This window comes from Mytilus californianus, unplaced genomic scaffold (genome assembly GCF_021869535.1).
Source record: "Mytilus californianus isolate M0D057914Y unplaced genomic scaffold, xbMytCali1.0.p SCAF_4, whole genome shotgun sequence".
In the NCBI taxonomy this organism is placed as follows: domain Eukaryota; kingdom Metazoa; phylum Mollusca; class Bivalvia; order Mytilida; family Mytilidae; genus Mytilus; species Mytilus californianus.
The window spans coordinates 122,638,162-122,663,691 of record NW_026262690.1 but is presented as its reverse complement, the minus strand read 5'-3'; the positions used below and the strand labels follow the sequence as shown (position 1 = coordinate 122,663,691).

Sequence of the window (25,530 nt, the reverse complement as noted above, 5' to 3'; positions counted from 1 at the left end):
AGTCCTGTCATGTAATGTTGTCATTTTAATGTTACATTTAACATTGTCATATAAGCGGGAGGTTTGGCTAGCCACAAAACCAGGTTCAACCCTCCATTTTTTTCTTAAAATGTCCTGTAACAATTCAGGAAAATGGTAATTGTTATATTATTGTTCGTTTCTGTGTGTGTTACATTTTAATGTTGTGTTTCTGTTGTGTCGTAGTTCTCCTCTTATATTTGATGTGTTTCCCTCAGTTTTAGTTTGTAACCCGGATTTGTTTTTTTCTCAATCAATTTATGAATTTCGAACAGCGGTATACTACTGTTGCCTTTATCCATAACAGGACTCAACAATCTTCTGAAGTTTTCAGTTCTCTATACATAGAATAATAAATAAAAAACTAAAATCTAGTTTTACCCAGTTAACGGAGACACAAACGGATTCGCAGGCATTGAATTCACATCCAGAGTCCGACAATAAAGTGCTGACAATGACTGTCTTTTGATCTGTTCCAATTGGGCTGAAATAAATGCAAAAAACATTTTTTCTACAGTTTGTGTACCTCGTTTCGGTTCCATGTTATTCTTTCACTTGACGAATGACAGTAGACGTAAAACTTAACTGTTTACACTTGGCAATTTCTTTATTAACAAAAAATGCATTAATTGCTGTTAAAAAATGGAATTGTCGATGGTAAAGAAAATATATGGACGGTTTTGCTGAAATGATATTAGAAAAAGTTATCAAATTTTATTTGCATATTTTTATTCAAATGTGTATCACAATTTATATATAAAGATTAAACATTTATTTAAGTACTAATTTTGTTCACCATTTTTGTTTACAAGGTAATGTACAATAAATTAATTGAGAATTAGTTAAATTTTCCATCAAATGTCAAAAAAGTTCTTTGTTTGTTTAAACACATTTTATTGTAAAAAAAAACCCAAACCAAATGAACCATGCAATGTTCATGTAATTTCGACATAGTATTGTTATAAAAAAGGAATAATAAAAAGAAATAGTATTCCTGTAGGAGAAATAAATGGTCATCTTCACCTGTATTTGGCTTATATGCTATTGCAATATTAGTTTAAAGATTACATTGTATTAACAAATAATGACAAGACATAAATTGTGGTTTGTACAATATATATACTAACCAGCAGTAAAACCAGTGGAAGCGAATTCGTTCTCATAAAAGAAACGGTCACCAATCTTAAAAAACATGAACTGAAGTCCAATTATACATCTGAATGTTGGTCCCACAAGGGCACCTTCTACTGGGGTCTCTGACAGTCCACCAGCAAATAAATCAATATCATCAGGGTGGCTAAAAGGAATGAAACGTGACTTCGATTACAATTAATAATTTACTGTCACACTAATCATGTATATCATTGCAGTGTTACATTGACCTTTGTCAGGAATGCAAACTTCAAAAACTGTTTTACCTGAAAATATATTTCCCAATATCCACATATCAAATAAACGATGAAATGTTACATAGAAGTTCAATCTTCCAGTTCATTGTCCATGTACCTTTTCTAGATTAGGTATTCTGACTTTAATGTCCTGATTGGAGGTTTAAATAAAAGCAAAAAAACATAACTTGGGGGTGAGAATAATGTGATTGCCACAATATCAATAGTATACACCGTACATATGAACTATTAACATACATGTGTATGGACTCCTTGGTAGATCATAAATACAAGAGTCATTATATTGCTTTATCAATTCGAGTAGAACACAGGCCACTCGTCGGTCAGAAATCTGCACAATAGTACGTTTTGTTTGACTTAATCTGACATAAATGTTTCTGAAGGAAGTCAATGACGGTAAATAAGAAAAAAATAAAATATAAAAATTCCGAACTCCAAGGAAAATTTAAAACTGAGAGTCTCTTATCAAATGGCAAAATCGAAAGCTCAAGCACATCAATCGAATGGAAAACAACTGTCATATTCTTGATTTGGTACAGGCATTTCCCTATGTAGAAAATGGTGGATAAAATAGAGCTTCCTTTAATCAATCCTTACAAAAACGTCTGATGGTTACAAATTGTCAACGGACAGGGTTACAGTAATACTTCTTATCAACAGACAGTTATTTAAAATTTGATGAAAACATATTGTTTTATAATTACAATACATTTATGTTCCATTAGAATCCGTAATTTTGATTGGCTGACAACAATCTTGAGGCAATCCAATATAATATTCTATGTCCTCATGAAATACAACAGCTATAACTACAGGTGTCAACCGCGAAAATGTAAATTTGTATGCATTGAAAAACAAATGAAAAGCTTGATATAACTCTTAATTTTATGATTGTAGAAATATAATGATAAGAATTGAATGCTCCTGTTTATAATTTTATAGGGTTGTAAAAGCGTTGATCGTGCGCACATTTTTGATATGAAGCCCTTCATATGAATACGCTTTTACACCTCAATAAAATTATAAAAAGAAGCATTGCATTCTTAAATGTATTTTTTTGCTTGTCAAATAATTGTATGACATTACTTTTACTTTTTAGTGCTATGTCATGTTAAGCGACGTATATTATCGCTTCTCTAACTTTTGTCATTGACGTTTTAAAGACTGTATGGTCGATTTGAAGGAGTCTCTTGTCGTCTTTCCGTTTTATTCAGAGATTACATACATTCTCCTTCGGAATTTAATGTTACACCTGTTCATTTTGTAATGCTTTAACAGTTTGCTAAACAGTTTCTGAATCAAAATAAGACGTTTGTGATATCACAACCGTAGAATATACACAAATTATAAGAATATCTAATAGAACTATGGTTAAGAATTTGCATTCACCTATGAATCAAATATCACAATACTTCCAAATTTTAGGCTTTATAAGAGATTTGAAGCACACTCACCTTTCGGCAAGGTATTTAAATCTATTAATTTTGTTTATATTCCCAATACTACCTTCGAGAAACTACATAATCAAACTAATTCACCTGTAGACGGATTCTAACGCTCTGGCAGCAGAAACACAATGATTGGTTAAACCTAAGTGTCCTGATCCAAAATGTAAAGCAGGCTGTAATCCACAGAACTGTCGCCATCTGTTATATGATGAAATCCCATGATCTCTACCACGTTGAATGTTAAGTGAACCAAGGTCAAAGCCGTTTCCTGGCATTGTTTGAAATAGTCTGTTCCTTACTGCAGGAGTCAGAAAACGGTCTGATCTGCTCTTGAACTGTGTGGTCATCCATCTGGCTATCGCATCTGGACCAAATGTAGTAAAGTCTCTTATTGAACGAGTACTGAAGAAATGATTTTCCATAGGTTCCCTGGCGCGTGGTGTGAAGTCTTGGTTAAACGATTCAACAAAAGAACCAACAAGAGAATGACCAAATCGATACGCTGCGGCTCCAAATGCATTTCTCGTAGATGGATTTGCAGAAGGATTATACAATGTATTAAACCCTAATCGATTACTTCGTAACCCGAACATGTTTATACCTTCTTCCCCAAGTACTACTGGAAGATATTCAGTGTAAATAATGTGCTGATAAATTCCTGTGAGAATTTTTTTGGCTTCTTGATACAATTTTTCTCCATCATTCCACCCCAGTGCTCTCAACCTTTCAACAATATTGTTATGCTCACGCAGAAATGCAGTATGCACGACTGTCAGCATTGGAACTTCTGCTGGTCTATTGTCCCCTAGAAAAGAAATACTCAGTTGTTTTTATTCACACAAGTAAAATGTACTATTTCTCGTTCGTGTACAAACATAAAAATAGAAGACACCTTAATAGTAGCAAGGCTGATTTTACATTTGACTTTCGTACGTCTGAAAAGGTCTCGACAAGGAATGACGAAAACTCAAATGTAATACACTTCTATTCAGACGATTATATCTAATTAAATTGTCTAGTGGTTCAATAATCCGCTTACTATTGGGAACAGAATACAAGAGGGAAATAAGTAAAAGTTAGAGTCAATGCGTACCAGATTTGAAACACTCTTCCCCTGCTAAACATTCAGATCCTGGGGGACCAGTAGGCAGAAGTCTGTTAACGCCTTCCTGAAGTCTACCTATAAAATCAATATTAAAAAGCATAATGATGAACAATCATTCAAACATAAAATATAATAATGTTACCTTTTCAAAAAATTGTTCAGACATAATTTAGAATGCTGAAACTCTTATAACTGGTAATTGGTAAAATTACACCATTTCACCTTTAATTCAGTTTTCTCTCGATCTAATCAAAGTCGCCCATTTGAAAAGTTGTAGAAAGCTAAAGAACCAGTTCTCTGTTTTTTTTTATCACGATGCATACACTTTACAGTAACCGTGAAGACTATGACCTTCCTAATTGTTTTCGTTTAGTTTGAAGTTGACATTTTTCTTGCTATAAAGTGTCTAAGTAAAAATAGCATTATATTATGTATACCTGTTCCCAATTCTCGTAAGTCATTTTGTCCATCGAGTGTGTTTCCATACGTCACAGACAGATCAAGAAAAGATGTCCTCTGATTAATTTGATTTCTAGATTCTGGTGAAAAATGTACATGGTTTATTAAATATAGTTAGCGTTTTTCGTTATAATATGTTAATCGATACATTTTCACAATTCTTGTTTAATTACACAAAAATCTGGAAGAAAAACTTTATAAAATGAAGAGCCTTTTTTGCAGACTTTCTAAATTAATTTTGAAATGAGGAAAAAAATAGCGGTTCATCGTGGATTCAACACTCGAAATAAGAGTTGCACAACTATATTGCTAAAACATATTCTTTTAGATTTCATTCAATTTTGGAGAAAGTGCAATAAAGAAACCTAGCTCCAGTTTGTAGATATACCCACACAACTTGTACGGAACAAACAACAAAAAGGCGAATAATGACATTTAAATGAAAACATATTAAATTAGAAATTATTTCAAACGATTTATTCAAATCTAATCACAAGTTTAAGGTGGTAATATATACACATCTAATACATCTTTTCTAGATAAAAATATATCAAAATAAGTTGTTGTATGATGTGACAACTATCCACCAAAGAACAAGAAATAAGGGTGTAACCAATTACAAGTTACTGTACGACCTTCAATGATGAGAAAAACTCATAAAGTATGGTAAGCAAAAAAAGCCCCATGAAGAGCAGAATGTAAAACAATTCAAAATGAACAATTACATGTACCGATATGATTAAATCGAATAACAAAAAACTGTATTTTGCTATTTGGAACCAATAAAAATTCTTTTGGCCGCAGATATGATTGAAGATATATTATGCTATTAGGAAAGAAAAAAATCTCTGAATGTTTCATCGAAATGCGGTCTACAGTTATAAAGGTTTTGCAGAAAAAGGGCATCGACAAAAAAAATGATTGTAAGAACGAGTTCACCAATCATTATTTACCTCCCAAACTTTAAGCATATAAGTATTCACTTTAACTGCTGTCAAACGCCTAGTACATGTATTATAATTTTCTATTTATATCCAAATGTTTACAAATTGTGGGTATCATTTAAAAACGGCCAGCAAAAATAATGTGCACTACTGTTTGCAAAGTGCAATTTAAGGAGATTAATTTGTTTGTTGAATATTCCGAAAATTTGAAAGATCTATTCTGCTGTTCTAGTGCATGTTTTAATGACATCATGCCATTGATTTTTTTATAAAAAAGCGACAAATTTATCAGGAAGACCCACCTAAGTTTAGATTTTTTCACGAGTTGGATGGTCGCTATCACGGATTAGTAAACCAGTAGAGGGTCTGTGTATCTTAAATTGCTAGAGTTGTGTTTGCTTTTTAAATTTTGAATGGATAGTTCCTTGTTGTACATGACACGAATAGTTCCTTGTTGTACATGACACGGATAGTTCCTTGTTGTACATGACACGGATAGTTCCTTGTTGTACATGACACGGATAGTTCCAGAAAATGCATACTATGGAGGATCACCATTCTAATACGGAGAAGAAGAAGAAGAAGAAGAAGAAGATATTTAACATACATAAATCTCACGAAAGACATGTCTCCTGCACTCGATGCGAGCACACTCCCACAAGACTAACGAGGTGGTTCCGATAAATATGAAGAAATACGTATATATTTGTACGATTGCTTAGTATAACCTTTGATTTCTTTAGTCAAATAGTCAAAAAGGTTTATTTTGTTTATACTTTATCAACAAAACTTTGAATATGATAAATCCTTACCTGGTGGACATCCTGGGGCAACACCAAAGTCCGATCTTACAAAATGCATACAAGTCGTCTGGAAATCACCTGGTGGAGTTCTAAAGGGAAAACACTCTGGTCTACAAAACAAAGACATAAAACAAAAACGTGAATACAGAGATGTGTTTGTTTTTAAACAATGTTATCAATTCAAAGTGTCTTCACATTCCATGTACACGAGATATATGCTGACAGAATTGTCGCAAACTCTCAAATAGACTGAAAAACTAGAGGATTTACATGGTTCATGAGAGAAAAGCAAACTATTCAAATGTCGTAAAAAAAAAATTTTACACAAAACATTTTAGTTTACCATGTAAAGCTCTAATAAAAACATTGGTTTTCATTTAAAATTTTTATTAATTAACCCTAATTTAATAGTGTAGATTGTTGTGTTTTTACAAGTTTTGTTAATTTGACTCGGTTATCATATTGTAATTAAATGATAAAGTGTCGAAAAATCGAAACTTCCAAGTTGGAAGTTAGAGATGTCATGTTGGATGTGAGAAATGTCGTTCTACTACGATAAAGATACTATTGCAAATCGTTCTTTATTTCAAGAAAGTTGATTAAGCCCAAAAAGTATTTTCATACATTAACTGAGAAACATTTACAATTTTGCATTGTTATGACACTTGAAAACACATGTCATGCTGTAGGCGGATGTAACTTAACTAAAGACATGGAGATTTACAATTGTTTTAATTTGATTAACACATAATCGGAAAAGTTAAGAAAAATGCAAAATGCCGTAACTAATTCGTACTTGTTATTTGAATTTCATCCAGACCAAATAGTTTGTTTACATGCATGCACATTACTTTGAAATTACCTTACAACCGGAACATCTCCATTGCAGCAAACTATATCTTGGTCACCATCTACAAAATAATAGTAAAAACAAATTTTAAATACACAAACAATTATGGATATAGATTTCTTATACTTATAAGTTTGATTTGCCTGAGCGTAGAGGGTATTTGTAAACAACCGACTTCAGTACACCAAGTGTTCATTTCCATTATTTTTGCACCAAATAAAAAAAAAGGGAAATTTGGAAACCTTAACGTAGCAATGCTGTCAAAACATGATCTGTTGAGGATTTCTAAATATAAATTACCTGAATAACGTGGTCATATTAAGACCCAAAATAAAATATGTTATAAAGCCAAAAAAAATCCCTTAAAATATTATTCGTCTTTTATAAAGAAACAATATCGAAATTTACCTTGAAGTATAGGTGTTGATATGGAATCGTGGTCGACAAATTGTCCAAAATGAGTTAAGGATACACTAAAAACTCTACTTCTAGGAGGAGATACACCACCATTCAGGACAGCGTTCGATACGTCACGTGGACTTGGAAGGAGGGGTCCAATCACACTACGTATACGTGGAACAGAGCCAGTGTTATATGCTACAATGAAAAAGATAGGTCAAAACTGTGTTGAAAATGTATATCAATTAACATGTAAACATGTTTCAAATCGCATTGAAAACAGAAGTCAGAAAGTAAACATTTTAAAAAGAATAAATTAAATTTAAAAGAATACTAAGGAAGACATGATTGGTATATATTTGAAATATAATCAATGAAATGTTGCATACTTATTTTATATCCTTCAATTTTTCAACTCTGTTGAAAATATTAACTTACGATCACCGTATGTAGGGGAGAGAAATCTTGCTTGATTTGTTATAGAGGCTCCCCATAAAGGATTGTTTAAGTTGTTGCAAGAGCCATCTGGTGTTCGGTAACGGTCGTTAGGATTACACACAGGGCGACGTTCTGTACAGTATGGAGCCATCTGTCTGCTGAATTCCGTTGTGTCCGGGGTAGCACCTCCAGATCTAAAATTTAACATATTTTACATGCGACAGAAGGAGACTGATAGGATGTTGGGGGTTTGTGGTCTGGTGTAGGAGTAAAACTTTTTTTAAGTTACCTCTAAATTTCTTTTTTTTTATGTCTTTGTATTCTGTCTCATCATACCATACATCTTTGTTATGGTTATTCTGGTATGAATGAATCGGATTTGCTCGTTTATCATTTTGCTATAAAATAAGCAAGTCTGAACTTCAACATACACACTGGTAAGTTAAACTTTGTGTCATTGAAGAAGAATAGGGGTATACACCAAAGAGGTAGCATCATTACGACACTAAAAACCAAAGGCTAGATATCCACAGGTCAACAATAGACAGTTGTCTAAACAATATATATAACATACTAAAGTGTTCTAGAATGTAACTGTCAGTTAACTCCAAGTTATCAGTTTGAAGGCATGAAATCGCTTAAAGCTGAGTTGGTAGCTGTACTTATTAATACGTAAATTTTATAAAGCATGTCATAAAAAGGTCCGAAATAAACGAACTTTTATTACAATGCAATTAAGGATTCATTGACTGCATGGTTCAAAGCAGATCAATTTGTTCGTTACTCGAGTAGCAGATTGGCTTTTGTTGTATCTCTTAAACATGTCTCATTATTTAACTGTTATTGATAAATATTTAATTGCATATTTAATAATTACAAATGAGTTAAATTTCATTGACTTTGATATTTTTCATTTGTTTGGAAAAAAAACCCATTTATTTAGTAGAGGTTACACGATACTTGGTCATGCTTTACTAATATTTAAAGCCTAAGGTGTAGCCGAGGGTTTTAAATACTCATAAAACATGACCAAGTATTGCCAGACCAATTTAGAACATACTCACACCTTCGAGTGACATTACAAAATTATCCTTTCCAATTGTAATAATCAAAACTTTGTATGAGTTCACTTTAAGTGTTAATATGGTTAATACCAGTGATGTAAATCATGTTTAAAAGAAGTTCCTGCAGATGGAATGATTATGAATAAGCTATGAAATAGTTTTGTGAGAACTAAGAGGATAAATTTTTCTGATTCAGGAAATTATGTGTTTTACATTTCGGCATTTCGTCATTTTAAAAGCACACAATTTTATATCAATCAGCTTTTTCGTAAATTATAAATAATAAAATCAGTTTCTTAATTTTTTTTATTAATGAATGTGCTGTTTTTCAAATACATCCTTTGATAAATTAATCAACAGTCATTAATCCTTAAAATAAATTAAATCTAAAGTCGAATAAGGCAACCAAAAAAAGACAAAGTTTTACTTTGCCTACACCTTCAATTTGTCCCCAATTTAGTCTTTTTTTATTTTTGATTATATTTATGTACCATTGTATAACGGTTGCGGTCTTCAAAACTCATCTTAAGGATGTACTTAGGTGAGGTTTAGGAATTTATGTCAAATGTTCGGACTCCTTGGTTTTTTTCCTACGATACAGGGTAAAATATTTTGCCCCATAACACCCATTTTCCTTTTCATATAAGACTTCAATAGCTCATAACAGGTCATTTACCAAAATTTAAGCAGATTTTAGATTTCTTTTCTGTCGATTTGAGACCCAAATAATACCAATGCAAATATAAGGTAAAAGTCCAAGTCTGCCTTTTCCCGCTTGTTTAAAAAAAATTAAATATCTCCATAACATATCAATATATTTAGCTTATTTTGTTCCTTTAGTAATATTAATGCTCTTTTGACTTATAGTATAAATTTTAAATTCTAGATTTTTTGAATTTCGACTAAGTACATCCTTAATATGTTTTTTTTTATAATTAAGTTTTCTTGTTTTTATTTCTAATGATTAGACAAACAACATGCTTGTGATTTTTTTCGTTTTGTCTTTGCCTATGGAAATTGCCCAAGGGTTTTGTATACTTCGTAGAAAGCCATGTACTTTGAAAAATAGAAAGAAAATTGCAGATTTTTCATTGGACGAGACGGAATAACTACGTTCTAAGTATAGATAAGAGAATGATTATCTATTTCTTCATGATTAAATACGAGCGTTAGCTAGAATATTGTAAAGTGCTCGAGGCTCAATGATCTCTTAAATGGTTGATTCAAGAATTCGTTTCATTGTCAATGCAAGTTTATAATCAATGCATGACTCCCTTTAATGGCATTTCGTTTCATTTCATTTATGGATTAGTTTGAGTGATGTATCGACTTTGATATAATTTCGGAAATTATAATAAATTGTGGTTTAGACATTAGATGACACAACAGTACGATAAAATGGTAGGAATAGTATAAGTTTCTAAATTGTGAGTATAAAATTAATGTAAATCATGTAATATTTTAGAGAAAAATTATTGTTTTGTTTATTTACAATTCCAATAAATAAATTCAAGATTTAAGTTGAAATTAAATTTTATTTCACAGCCAATATTGTAGTCCAGCTCTTTACATCAAATACTACCTAATTATGTGAAGTTATTAACAAAAACTAAATGTTCAAATGAAATGCCTTATATATATTTAAAATTTTAAATAAATTCTTGCATTTTTCTTAAATTTACAGGAATATTGGCAATTACTGTTCTTACCAACAGCGGATTCAGTAATATAAGATTTCTTAAGCGTATTAGATTTTAGATTATATTTAATTTTAAAACTTTTTTCTTTTTTTGCATCGCTTTGATCTAGTTTAATTTTTTGGTAAGTTTGAAGTTATCAATAATCTGATAATATCCTTAAAGGTACCAATCTTACTGCTCTTACTAGCAAACTTCAACTTATTTTGATTTTGTTGTTTGTTTTAAAGTTAAACTTTTAGTCAATTTCCATCACAAATCCTTTCAAGCTGATAAGTGTGTTTCGTGGCATTTGTAATTCATTTATATCAATTATTTATTTGAACAGTAAATAGGTCTTAACATTAGAATAATCCCTTACTTAGAAGATGATTTAAATTCATTCCTCACAATTAAGAAACAACAAATCCTACAATGTCATTGGTCGAGAGCATTTTACGATATTCTAATCTTGTTTTGACAAGTTTAAAAATGTTTCTAACCAAAATTTAAAACCTTTGAGATATATAAATAAATATATAAACAAGTCTAAATTGGAAACATCTTTCAAACCTATGATTGCGTTGGATAAAAAAGGCAATTTTTATACGTGTGCATGCAAAACAAATGTGTTGGTAGAGGGGTCTAAATACAGCACAAACAACATTTTCCAAAAGACCAAAAAAGTGAAAAAGTATTTTTTAACAAAACGCATTTGACTAACAATCAACGGATGTTCTTAAACCCTTCTGACTGCCATGGCGATTGCCAAATAAACGGATCACCAGATGTAACAAAATGAATCTTAATTTTAATATTATACCAAACAGAAAACAATAAACATAAGGAAAAGATGTTATACCGCAAACATGAGGTGCAAAAATTTGTACACATTTTCCGGATTTCGACAATTAATGTCTCTTCAGTGATGTTAGGAATTGAAACGGTATTTGGAAGACCAATTAATTTGCCTCAATTTAGGATAGACTCTTGAAATTTGAAGAGTCGAAATAGATCAACGGATTATATAAACCCGAAGGAAAATATAATACAAGCCCAAACAAAAATATATAAACAAGTCTAAATTGAACACAACATTCAAACCTATGATTGCGTTGGATAAAAACGGCAATTTTTATACGTGTGCATGCAAAACAAATTTGTTGGTAGAGGGGTCTAACTACAGCACAAACAACATTTTCCAAAAGACCAAAAAAGTGAAAAAGTATAATTTGACAAAACGCATTTGACTAACAGGTCAAATAACGGATGTTCTTGAACCCTGATGACTGCAATGGCGATTGCCAAAAAAAAAAACGGATCACTAGATGTAACAAAATGAATCTTAATTTTTAATATTATACCAAACAGAAAACAATAAACTTACCGAAAAGATGGTATACCGCAAACATGAGGTGCAAAAATTTGTACACCATATCCGGATTTCGACAATTAATGTCTCTTCAGTGATGTTAGGAATCGAAACGGTATTTGGAAGGCCATATAATTTACCTCAATTTAGGATAGACTCTTGAATTTTGAAGAGTCGAAATAGGATGAAAGGATCATATAAACTCGAAGGAAAATATGATACAAGCCCAAACAAAAAAATATAAACAATTCTAAATTGAAAACAACGTTCAAACCTATGATTGCGTTAGATAAAAACGGCAATTTTTATACGTGTGCATGAAAAACAAATTTATTTTTAGAATGGTTTAAATACAGCACAAACAACATTTCCCAAAAGACCGAAAAAGTGAAAAAGTATATTTTAACAAAATCTGAAATGAAGTAATGCAAGGATATCATTAAAGTTTTTTAGCCATGGTACAATTCGAGGAAAAGCCCTGTTCATGTGAATCAATTGATTTTTCAACGCATAAAAATGAAGATAATTCGAGTATGCCATAAATGTAATCCTTGTGTTTTCTTGCAGATTAAATATTTTTAAAATCTTGACGGATGTGTTGGATTTGTTTTGATATACGAATTATTTTTGATCATGCAAGTGCACGTGTTAGGTAGCACTCCACAGTTAGAAAAAAACATTAAAATTGAACCACAAAATCTTTTATCATCTTCTATTTCTGGCTTTCTAATACATTAACAAAGCTGTTTGTGTTATACATGTGTATATGTATGTAATCAGTATCTTTCATAGATTTGATTTTTAAAAGTTAAAATGGTGAAATATGATTCCTTTTTAGTGTATCCATGGCAACATTCTGCATTTATTTACCATAATATATTGCAAAAAGGGGGGTAAAAAAGTCACTTATTCCACCAAAATTTGGTTAAAACTAGAATTTCAATGCCTTTAAGTGATACCTTTTCAGAAACTTGATATTAATCTACCAAATGATCAAATAAAAAATGGGTGTCTTTCGCCTCATATTTTCGTAAAATTTAATTGCAAAGTTCGTGCGACAAAAAGTTGGAAAAAAACATTACAATAATTGCCGGACCAATATTTGGTATGGATATGTAAATACGGACTGTCATACAGAAAACAGCCCATATTACATACATTACATAATCTTGATGTTCCTATAAACCCCGTATGAAGGCTATTTTAATCTTCAGCTATCCAAAAATGAATTATATTCTACACTAACTATCATATTTGAAAAATCCACAGGGGCCAAAATGCGAAACTACACACCTAACTGTGGAGTGCTACCTTAGCTGCATGAAGTCAAAATTTGACAGCTTTATATTTAGTAGTATTACATGTGTTTGAAATTGTATTAATCGGACTTGCTAGCGATTGTGCAATTTTTCAGGTTAGAAGTTTTAGTGTAAACATATTTTATTAAATAATTCGTCATGTATAGCTGTCTCATATACGAACATCCCACATATCATTATATATACACACTAGTGGCAAGATTTAAGTCTGAAACGGTCATTTTGGTCTGATCAAGTCTTAATCGACTGAAATACTGCTAGGGGAAAACGTTAAGACTTTTTCAGACTTTCAGACACTGTTCCGATATACCGTGTTTAGTCCGTTCAGTCATGTCAAGATAAACAAGACAGATTGTTCTAGCGTTCGATTAAGACTGGATCAGACCACGTTCAGATCAAATCAGACCAAAGTTAAAAATTCTGTTTCGATTTTGTAAGATCGTGTTCAGTCGTGTTAAGATTTTAAATATTCGGATGTAAAACGGGCGACACTTTCTTTGTGTTTATCAGGGGTTGCTCCCCCATTATGAATAAAATTAGCAAAGCTTGGAGGATATTCTTTTGTGTTCTTTTATTGTATTACTGCATATCTATTTCATTAAATAACGTATGCAAACTTACAATTATTTTTTTTTTCCGATAGATTTTTTTACATTTAATTGGTTATATAAGAAAAGAATAATTGTTGTAACCAGAAAATGTGTAAGTCATAAAAACTTTGCAGTCGTGCTTTCTGACATAAAGTAATCCTGTATTTATTCATTCCGCCTGTAAAGATATAACGATTAGTAATATATCTTAAAATTGTTTTTTAACAAATTTTCGTCTGTAATGTAAAATAATTGTTCTCATCCATATAAAATTGTCAAGAAACATATATTCTGAGTATCTGATTTACTTTATTGTTTTAAAATTCTTAACAGATGACAGATGTTTGGTGAAAGTTATTTACATCTCAATAAACCGATTATCTGAGCAGTCAACCGAAACGGATTGTCACAAACTATCTAAATAATACTTACCCATGCAACGCTTTGGCTGCTTTATCCATGGAAGTAAAATGAAATATATTTCCATGTGTATATAAGGATAAACCGGGTAAAATTATTACATTTACAAATAAAACATTATTTTTTCAAAATAAATGCAACAAGAATACAAGCATATTTTAAGAATTTAGTTAACGGTTTATATTTACCATTAGATACCTATAAAGACCGATTTTGATACTTCTCTGACATTGTTAACCATCAAGTTTTTTTTAGCAAGAACTAATAAAAGAATAAATTATATTGTAGAAAAAATAATTTTTTATAAAATGGCATAAGTTAAGAAACGATTGATAAAAAGAAAATGTACAAAATTATAAATCTAGTGTACGGTTTATATTCTGTTTCGTATCATTTTTTTTTTTTTTTCATATATATATATAGAACCAATGTTCTCATTTTAAAAACAGTGAGACGTTTACTTGATTTTTCGGAATTGACCAAAAAGCTATAAAATAACGTAACGAAATGACGTGTACTTATTGATTAAACCGTTGGTTTTTCTGATTGCATTATTTTACACTAGTCATGTTGGGCCCTTTATAGCTTGCTGTTCGGTGTGAGCCAAGGCTCCGTGTTGAAGGCGTACTTTTGACCTATAATTGTTTTATATATTGTGACTTGGATGGAGATTTGTCCCATTGGCACTCATCCACATCTTCTTATTTATATTAACCGGGAGCAGTTTATAACATTTTCATTTCGATAAAAAAAATTTGCAAATTAAGTAAATTAAATGTATTTGTACCATATTGTTACATAACTAAAGTGAATGATTGATAGAAATACATTGATTGTATTGTATCAATCGTAAAATTATTGTCCAGTGTCAAGTATTACACATCGATGACCACTTATAGATGTTCAACTGATAAATCAGAAAATTAAAGTAAGATTAGGTTCAAATGCAGTTCATTACGCTACAGTTGTAACCATTACTTATATTATATTAACATTAAGTCAAGGAAAAGACACAGGTAAAATTTAAATGTATTGATTTGTTCTAGCCGGATACGGCGAGCGTGTGTCGACTAAAGGTCATGTTTACCAGAAGACAATTGTAGTGAATCAGAGCCAAATTGACCTATGTTCCAACATTACGAATAAATAATGCGTGCTTGTGGAAAATAAATAAATATCAATCTCGAATGAATATGTTGGGTTGTTGAACAGAATGTAGGACAGAAAGTCACAGGACAAAAAGTCACAGACAAAAAGTCACAATTCAGTTTCCGAGAAAATACTTATTAAAACAAAAACAAAATTGTTGGTATTTTCCTTGTTAAATTTCATTGGGTGTTTAAAATAAAAATAAAAAACTATAAATAATGCAGTTATGAGATCAACTTTATCATGTTTATATACAAGAATCAATATATATAAATAAATTTACAAGATCATGGATTTTTTTTTATAATTTTCGTTATTCCGTATTTTACTGATAAATGGACTCAGGATTTTTTGGGGTTTTTTTGCAGTTTACACTAAGAAAAGTCAACAATTTTGTCAAACCTCATAGAATTTATAAATTTAGACAGAAGCTTTTTTGATGATCAAAAGAAAGTATCCAGAGTGAAACTTACAATTTTTTTTATTTGCGTTTGTCCGTATCAAAAATTTTAATTTTATATACAAAATACAAAACACATAAAACAAAAACATAGAACATGTATACAAGTTCAACCTGTATACACGTGCGTAATAAACTTGTCCTGGTTGAATGAACAAGAATGTCAATCAATCACACAGGTGACAATCAATTTAATGTGGCACGTGTCGATAAAACATCAAATAACATCGTCATTTTTAAAGATATAAATTTGGAATTATTTATTTCAACTTAGTTAACTTCTATATTTCATGTCCTTTGTGTCAATTATGTCATTCCATCATGTCCTTGGTGCGGAATCCTGTTCTTGGTGTACTTAGGAGGTCCTTTGCGGTATTTCTACGGACGGTTGTGTCAAATCTTGAAAATATGACGTTCCCGGGAATCACACGTTACTTTATAGAATTCTTGTAAAATTCTGAAACTTGCAGTGTGGTTGTATTTTATACTTTTCTGTTTAAAAAGAAAGTGTAAAAATAGGAAGGCGAAAACGGGAAAAGGGGGAGGGTTGTTACACGACACGTTCTTCGCAATTTAATAATGAACGAATAGTTACTATCTAACATTTTTTTTTTAAATATCGAATACACAATCTCTTACTTATCCATGCTTGCAGTAATTTTTTTATTGACAGGTTTCTGGAGGCATTTGATTGGAAATCAGTTTAATGAAGGCGTGGCAATCTATCACATGTATCCAACCAGCTGTCTTATAAATCAAACCTCTGTGTGCGATGATGCTTGACATAGTTTTTTTTTTATAATGAATTGATCATCAAAAGGATGTTGTTGCTACTGTGGGCCAAGGACTTACTATACTAACGCTAACGTTCCTGTGTGGGCTTGTCAGATAAAAAGTAGACAACGCTTATATATTTAATCATAGGTTTGAACGTTGTTTTCAATTTAGACTTGTTTATATATATACTTATATATAAATATAAACAAGTCTAAATTGAAAACAACGTTCAAACCTATGATAGCGTTGGATAAAAACCGCAATTTTTATACGTGTGCATGCAAAACAAATTTCTTGGTAGAGGGGTCTAAATACAGCACAAACAACATTTTCCAAAAGACCAAAAAAAAGTGCATGAAAAAGTATATTTTAACAAAACGCATTTGACTAGCAGGTCGAACAAAGGATGTTCTTAAATCCTACTGACTGCCATTGGCGATGGCCAAATAATATATATATATATATATATATATATTAAGAATAAAAAGTGATGAAAAAGAAATAGCACTATACATTCTATACATTTGATGGAAATTTAGACTAATTCACTAGCTGTGATATACAGATGAAGAAATAACGCCGAGTGTAGTGAGGATAAAACAAATTTGATGATTTTAATTATGCTAAAAATGATATATTTGCCAATCAAAAGAGTAGCGTACGCTCTGTCGCCCCCTAAATCAGCCACTGACCTAGCGTAGTTAATCAATTAACAACTTTGTAAAAACAAATAGAACGCGTGTTTTGTATTTCTTAAACTGGGAACATTTCATGATATTTTGTAGACAATGTAAATCTTAAAGCAGTGTTTCAAAGTCATACAAGATAAAAAAATATATTTTAGAATCACCAAATAATTGAAATCGGATTTGGATTAGTTTTGTGCTCAATGGAATTTATTAAGGCTTTTTTAATATTTATTCCTTTATAGTGACTATTTTGAGATCGAATTTAATGAGGTTCAAGTATGTGCCAAAACGGGAAAAAAATATAAGTTGCAAATCAAACAGACTTCGTTTGGATGTGACATGTCTTTAAAATTAATACAGTTGAAATATTGTGGGAGGAGGGAAGAAGTAAAAGACTGGTTAGTTAAATTTTTTTTTGTTAACTATGTACTATAGATTTAGGTACATTTCTCAACGATTAATCTTCCTCTGAGTATATTCATGACTTGAGGGAAAGAAAAACAATTGATCTATACTCAATAACCTTTTCATTTATGATTTGTTATAAACTGATTTATAAGTATTCAAACGGAGCTCAAACAGTAGAAGATGTGGGTTATGTGTCAATATGACAGCAATCAAACGACAAAAATAACATAGGAATATCAAGTGGACACTTATAGTCTTCAACAAGAAACAGGTGTCTACACAATATGTCAAGCTCTAAATCGTCACGAGTTTATTCTACGCCAGAGTTAATGTTAAAATTACGATTTGGTTCCAGTGTTTAAAATCCCTCGATCCTTTATGGGTTGATTTGGCATACATAAATAACATACAAAAATAAGTAAGCAATGAACGAGGTTGTTAAATGTGATATATGCTTTTTCGTGCTTCTTTGTTAAATATTTGTTTGTTTTTGTTGTGATTAAGATTGTGACACGGTGTTGACTGCTGTACCCCTATTTTGACATTTGTACCTTTTATGTCTGTTTGTTTTATTCACGCGTCGTTGTCAATATAATGGAATTTAATGCGACTGTCATACAAGTAAGAGGTTTAGCGCTATAAAAACAGGTTCAATCCACCATTTTCTACATAAGAAAATGCCTGTACCAAGTCAGGAATATGACAGTTGTTGTCTATTCGTTTGATGTGTTTTTTTTTGCTTTTGATTTTGCCATGTGAATACATTAATCGAAAACTATTAAAGATCTACCATTAAAACGCAAGTCTCCAAATAATTTAACAATTTAGGAAAAAGCCTGAATATAAAAATAGAATAATAATTTAAAATGTACCAATGTTTTATTACGTAAAGGCATAATTTCCCCTTTCTTTAACCTAAAAGAGAACCTTACCAGGAGCCATGGATTGAATATCGTCCGCATATTTCCCAAAACGATAATGTAAATTGATAGCGTCATGTGTCAAAACAGAAGTAGGGTCAACCGAACGTTAATCATGCAGATTAAATGACATACAACGATTTGCTTGTTCAATAACTTTTTCGTCGTTTCATTGCTATTACATTATATACATTAATAGTTCTCTCTCTCTCTCTCTCTCTTTCATTTTCATCAAAATTTGAAATACTGCCTTATTACATATACTATTCCCTACGATAATACGTCTCGAAAGTTTTTATTTGCAGACAAATACAATTTAAATTTCTCTCTCTCTCTCTCTCTCTCTCTCTCTCTCTCTCTCTCTCTCTCTCTCTCTCCAAATAATTTAACAATTTAGGAAAAAGCCTGAATATAAAAATAGAATAATAATTTAAAATGTACCAATCTTTTATTACGTAAAGGCATACTTTCCCCTTTCTTTAACCTAAAAGAGAACCTTACCAGGAGCCATTGATTGAATATCGTCCGCATATTTCCCAAAACGATCATGTAAATTGATGGCGTCATGTGTCAAAACAGAAGTAGGGTCAACCAAACGTTAATCGTGCAGATTAAATGACATACAACGATTTGCTTGTTCAATAACTTTTTCGTCGTTTCATTGCTATTACATTATATACATTAATAGTTCTCTCTCTCTTTCTCTCCCTCTTTCATTTTCATCAAAATTTGAAATACTGCCTTATTACATATACTATTCCTTGCGATAATAAATTAATAAGTCTCTCTCTCTCTCTCTCTCTCTCCTCCCTCTCTCTCATTTTCATCAAAATTGGAAATACTGCCTTATTACGTATACTATTCCTTACGATAATACGTCTCGAAAGTTTTTATTTGCAGACAAATACAATTTACATTTCTCTCTCTCTTTCTCTCTCTCTCTCTCTCTCTCTCTCTCTCTCTCTCTCTCTCTCTCTCTCTCTCTCTCTCTCTCATTTTCTGAAATAGTTTAAATTATTAGACATTAAAATCTTATTAAGAAAACTTTTATTATTAATATTAGATTGCATAAAATTTTCGAAGTATGTCATTATTTTCATATTTTTTTAGGATGCGAGGCACAAATTTAAAAAGTAGTCGTATTACGTAATAATTTAGAATGTAAAATTATCGATTAGGTAACTTCAGTAGAATGTGTACTGTATCTCTACACTGGCGTGTTTTCAACAGATATTTTCATCTGAAAATAAGAACACATTTGTTTGTTCACGATGTATTCGTGATGTTGATAATTTCTCTTTATTCCCGTATCGAATTTTGTTTTGATTTTTCATTAAACTGTACCGATAAAGAATTTGATAGACACATTCAAGGATATTTAAATGTCATTAACTTTTTTTGATATAGTTAAAATAAACTTAAAACTATCATGAACTGTGACTATTTTGTCTGTGACTTTTTGTCATGTGATTTTTTGTCCTACATTCGAATAAAAACAAACAAATGCGTTGCACAATAAATCCATTCTAATTGGCTATAGGGATAGGGGGAGGGTTGATATCTCACAAAACATGTTAAACCCTGCCGCATTTTTGCGCCTGTCCCAAGTCAGGAGCCTCTGGCCTTTGTTAGTTTTGTATGTTTTTTTTAATTTTAAAGTTGAGAATGGAAATGGGGAATTTCAAAGAGACAACAACCCAACCAAACACAAGAAAACAGCCGACGGCCACCAATGGGTCTTCAACACATCGAGAAAATCCCGCACCCGGAGGCGGGCTTCAGCTGGCCCCTAAACAAAATGTGTACTAGTTCAATGAAAACGGACGTCACACTAAACTCCAAAACATATAAATGAACTAAAATTAAAAAACATACAAGACTAACAAAGGCCAGAAGCTCCTGACTTGGGACAGGCGCAAAAATGCGGCGGGGTTAAACATGTTTTGTGAGATCTCAACCCTCCCCCTATACCTCTAGCCAATGTAGAATAAACAAACACACACTAATACGCACAGTAAAACTCAGTTGAGAAGAAGTCCGAGTCCGATGTCAGAAAAGGTAACTTAAGAAACTAAGCAAAATACCAATGATACATAAATTAACAAGGGACTACTAGCAGTTACTGACATGCCAGCTCCAGACTTCGATTGAACTGATTGAAAGATTATGTCTTCATCATATGAAAATCAAGCACAATCCCGCCCGTTAGGGGTTTAGAATCATACCATCATAAAATATATGAGAAGAACATAACCCGTATCATGCCAACAGCTGGTTTTAGAATAAATGTGTTTATCTCCGATGCAAAGACCCTATGAGTGAATCAATATTAATACCAAAATATGCCGTTTATTACGCACGTGTTGTACATGAATATATTATTTCAGCATGTTCTAGTGTTTTTGATTTTATATATCTTATGGGTCTTGTATTTTGTTTAAATGTGTAGTATTTCTACGCACCGGTAATAAAGTTTTTTTTCAACATTTTTTCATCTATTTGTCAATAAGTTCAAAATAGAAAACATTTTAATGATTTTTTCAAAGAAAATCTTAAAATAAAAGTACAAATACAGAGAAAAAAATCATTCAACAATAACTTAAAAATTTATTATTGTGACTTTATTTTCTGTGACTTTTCCTCCTACATTCATCAATAAGAAGGTAGGACAGAAGGTCACAAGAAAAAAATTGAAAGACAATGCAGAATGATAGAATTCAATAATTTAGGAGGGGTCTTACAGCAATTTGACCATATGCTATTCAAATGCATGATAAATGCAGGGTATCCAATTTCATTTATCGATATCTTGGTGTAAATATAGATACAACTTTGTTAGATAAATAGAATACAAAAACACATTTCTTTACATATTTTAATCTAAAATAATTGAAAATTATCATATGGGTATTCCTTTTATAGTTGATGTGTTTCCCTCGATTTTGGTTTGTAACCCGGATCTGTTTTCTCTAAATCGATTTATGACATGTGTATACATATATCTCAGATTAGAAGGTAGGATAGAAAGTCAAAATAAAGAATTAAAGGACAAAACGTCAAAATATGGTTTTTGGGATATTTTTTTTTTGGCAAAGATGCGAAGGAACATTTGCCTAAATTGTGAAATGAATTGATTTAAAACGACTGTAAACATATTAATTTCTGTCCTGTCAATTTTATTACTTTTAAATCTTATCTGCATAGAATATTGTCTGTATATAAAACAAGTATACCGCTGTAATAAAAGTACAGACTATGTATACATGGGAATCGTATATTTTTTGTAAATACTACTCAAATTGCGGTTTTGCGATATGTTCGTGTAGTTTTAACAATGTCGTCTGTAGTGTTTAGAAAGAAGCTATTATAAAATGTGTTAGAACCTTAAACTACAAATACGGAGCTATGATACCATGACAGGCGTACATATGGTGTAATTGTAAAATGGCCATGTAATTGCCACGTTTCTTTGATATTTTATGGATCATTGATTTTATTACCTGTTGATTATTGGCACGTGCCATCGAACTTAATCTTTAAAGACAGAAAGTATTAGATAACGCCAAATGTACTATTAGAGGTAGAAAAAGATGAAGAAGAAATATTTATTAAATTGCAACCTGAATAAACAAATAAATACATGTTTTATAATACAAAATAATCAGCCGGTCAAATAGGCTAATGATGGATACAATTTCTAATACTAATAGTCTATTGTGAATCATGAAAATGATTTTTGAAATAAAATTTTAAGTTTGTTGCTAAACAGATGTTATAAGATATACAATCGGTACTGAACTTAAAATTAAGTTATATTGTTTTAATGAAAAGTTCTATGAGGGTCTGGAAGGGGGAGGGGGTCCTTCATTTCTGTATTCTTTATTTTTTTAGGCCATTTTTCTCTATTCCTTATACTTTTTGTCCATTATTCTCAATTCTTATAATCAAGCACCTTATTATTCTCTATTTTTTATTTTTTGGTTCATTTTTCTCTATTCTTTATATTTTTGCCCATCATTCTCTTTTCTGTAAAACCCCCATCCACATCCTCCTCTATCCGATAGTATGTTATTTATAGTTTTAACACCGTCCCGTCACGCACGGTCTAAGTGCAGTATCAGAAGATTAGTGCACTCAGAGACATGTCTCTGGTGCCCTGATGCGGCCTTGGTGTTCAGAAGTACCACTCTCTACGAGGAAAAAGCTACATAATAGACGCTTTTCTAAGTTTAAAAAAAAATAACTCGCACGGTAATGTTTATTAAATGCCACGAGGTAATTATTAAGTTTAAGAGGAAAGTATCGAAAGATAACGAAATTAACGAAATGAATTATCTGACATAAAACATACTTGTATTCGGCGTTGATCTTTCCTGATGAAGTTAAATCCAGAAAAGTGCTTCGGACGCATAAAATAAATAAAGTGTTGTTATCACATTTTTGTTGTTGGTATGTTTAAAATTTGCAATTACTTCTTTTCAAAGACGTAAACAATTGCTGTACACATTTTATTCAGGATAAGGACTACATTTTTTACCAGATTAATGCCATTTTGAAATTAAGTGTATAACTTAAATGTTTTCTGATTAACGATTGCACGGTAAACAGATTTCTCACATCCACACACTACATGTATCCGTTTATTGTAAATCTGTTATAAACGGTAACTTTCACAATCCTTAATTAAAAAACATGTATACATTCTTTACCATAAAATACAGGCGTCAACAAATTATTTGCGAAATAAAAAAAAAATTGCAATATACAATAATATGTACTAGATGAATACATAAATTACATAAATAAGAAAAATAAAACCAGAAACATTTATAGACGAATAATTCATTTCCTCGACGTTTCGATATAATAATTCTGTTATCTCTTAAAATAAAAAAAAACAAAAAAACAATAGAAATAAAAAATCAACCAATGATTTTATGTTTAATTATTCAAAAATTACGTTTTCAATTCTAGCATTTATATTATACATTTTTTAAATTAAAATTTATCATCAGCATGAAGGGGCGTAACTCCTAGTATCATACTGACACACTGAACGGATCTTAACCCGATCTAAAAATTGAACGTTACTTTTTATGTTTGGTCTGAATTAGTCCAAAACCGTCTTAACAGATCTTATTCGAACGCTAGAGCCTTCCGTCTTGTTTATCTTAACATGACTGAACGAGCTGAATACGATATATCGGAACAGCGTCTGAAAGTCTGAAAAAGTCTTAACGTTTTTCCATTGTGGTAAATTCAGTCGATTAAGACTTGATCAGACCAAAATGACCGTTTCAGACTGAAATCTTCCTACTAGTGACAAGAATGATATTTCCAGGAGTCAAAAGTTGCTTAGCTTGGTACTTGAACGTCCAAGACATTTGATTACATGATTTGGACGTCGCATACGCAGTTGTTATATTTAAATTTTGCATTTTGTTCTTATGTTTTTATAAATCATTTGATACTTTATTTATTTTTGTGCTAGAATTATCTTTTAGTTTTCAATATTAAGGCCATTGAAAATTCAGTCCACAATTACATTTGAAACATCTAAATCAAACATATAAGAACCTTGTGGCATAGTAAGCGGTTGCAGTAGTTGATATATCTCCTGCGAATCCAAAAGCTGCAACTGCCGCAGGGGCTTCTCTTCTTCTACTAAACAAAGCATACATAGATACTGGGTTGTCTGCTACAGATCCCGATCCTGGTGTGGCGACTCCACCAAGGCCATCGCCAGCACCACCAAGTCCACCGACAGTACCATCAAATCCAGCACCACCTCCAGCAGGACCAGCACCTAAATTAATATGAGAATTTAATATCTAGAATAAATGCTAGAATACATAATATAGATATAAAATGTAGTTTTACATATGAATTAATTAATAATTGTATTATTGCATAAAAGATTAAAATCATATCTATGTTACTTAATTCTTCAACATATTAATCTATTAATAAGGTAATTACCAGATGCTAGTGCAAGTCTACCAGGTCGTCGCCCATTCACTTCCGTTACAGCATCAGCGATTGCTGCTGAAATATCTCCTGGACCTTGGGCGTGAGCGAATAGTGTCGTCTGAACAAGAAAATATAGAACAACATACCAGAGGCCATCCATTGCAAGTTCCTAAGAATTGGTTTAAATTTCTTTTTAAAAATCCATATATTTATACAACATCGGTTTTTTTTTTTTTTTTTTAAGTAAATCACTTGCTATCAATCACAGAAAACATAAAAAACACATTCATTTCGATTTGCGCTAAATATGATAAATAAGGTCAAATGTATGTCCCGATTAATCTACGTTTGGTTCTGATCAAACGTGGCTTAAATGCACTGCGGGCTGAAAAAATCATGTCAAATGTTTTTAAAAGAATTGATACTACTTATCTTAGAGAAGGTGATACTAAGTTGTAAAACTTGTATCTAATCATGCTGGTCCATTAGTCATTTTGAACAACAGAATATGTTTAAAACAATTATCAAAAAGAAAAAGTAACAATTGCCTAGGTTGGAAAGCATATTTTTATTATCAAGATCATAGCAGTATATGGAGCCATTCAGTACCATGAAAAATTAATATTTTGTTTGCAGAAATTTTCAACTGATGTGCTTTAGTTTACAAAATCATGCCCCAGATTTTCAAACTCGTTCGCAATACTTTTTAACTAATGCCCATGACTTTTTACTTGGTGCGTACGACATTCAAACTTGTGCGAACGACTTTCAATTTGCTGTGCACGACTTTGAAACTGATGAGGATGACTTTTATCTGGTACGATCTACTTTCCAATCAGGCAT

The 25,530-nt window shown here is 31.4% G+C and overlaps 1 protein-coding gene across 1 annotated transcript; it reads right to left on the bottom strand.

Moving 5' to 3' along the window:
- Positions 1-325: 325 nt before the first annotated feature.
- LOC127737217 (peroxidase-like protein) lies at positions 326-25,530 on the bottom strand. The gene is made up of 11 exons (XM_052247752.1): positions 25,509-25,530; positions 24,295-24,523; positions 7,874-8,067; positions 7,445-7,633; positions 7,049-7,097; positions 6,196-6,296; positions 4,418-4,519; positions 3,969-4,055; positions 2,966-3,680; positions 1,146-1,315; positions 326-502 (listed from the first exon to the last, which is right to left on the bottom strand). The coding sequence occupies exons 1-11, from the start codon at positions 25,528-25,530 to the stop codon at positions 396-398; spliced, it is 1,965 nt and encodes a 654-aa protein (XP_052103712.1). The 3' UTR covers positions 326-395.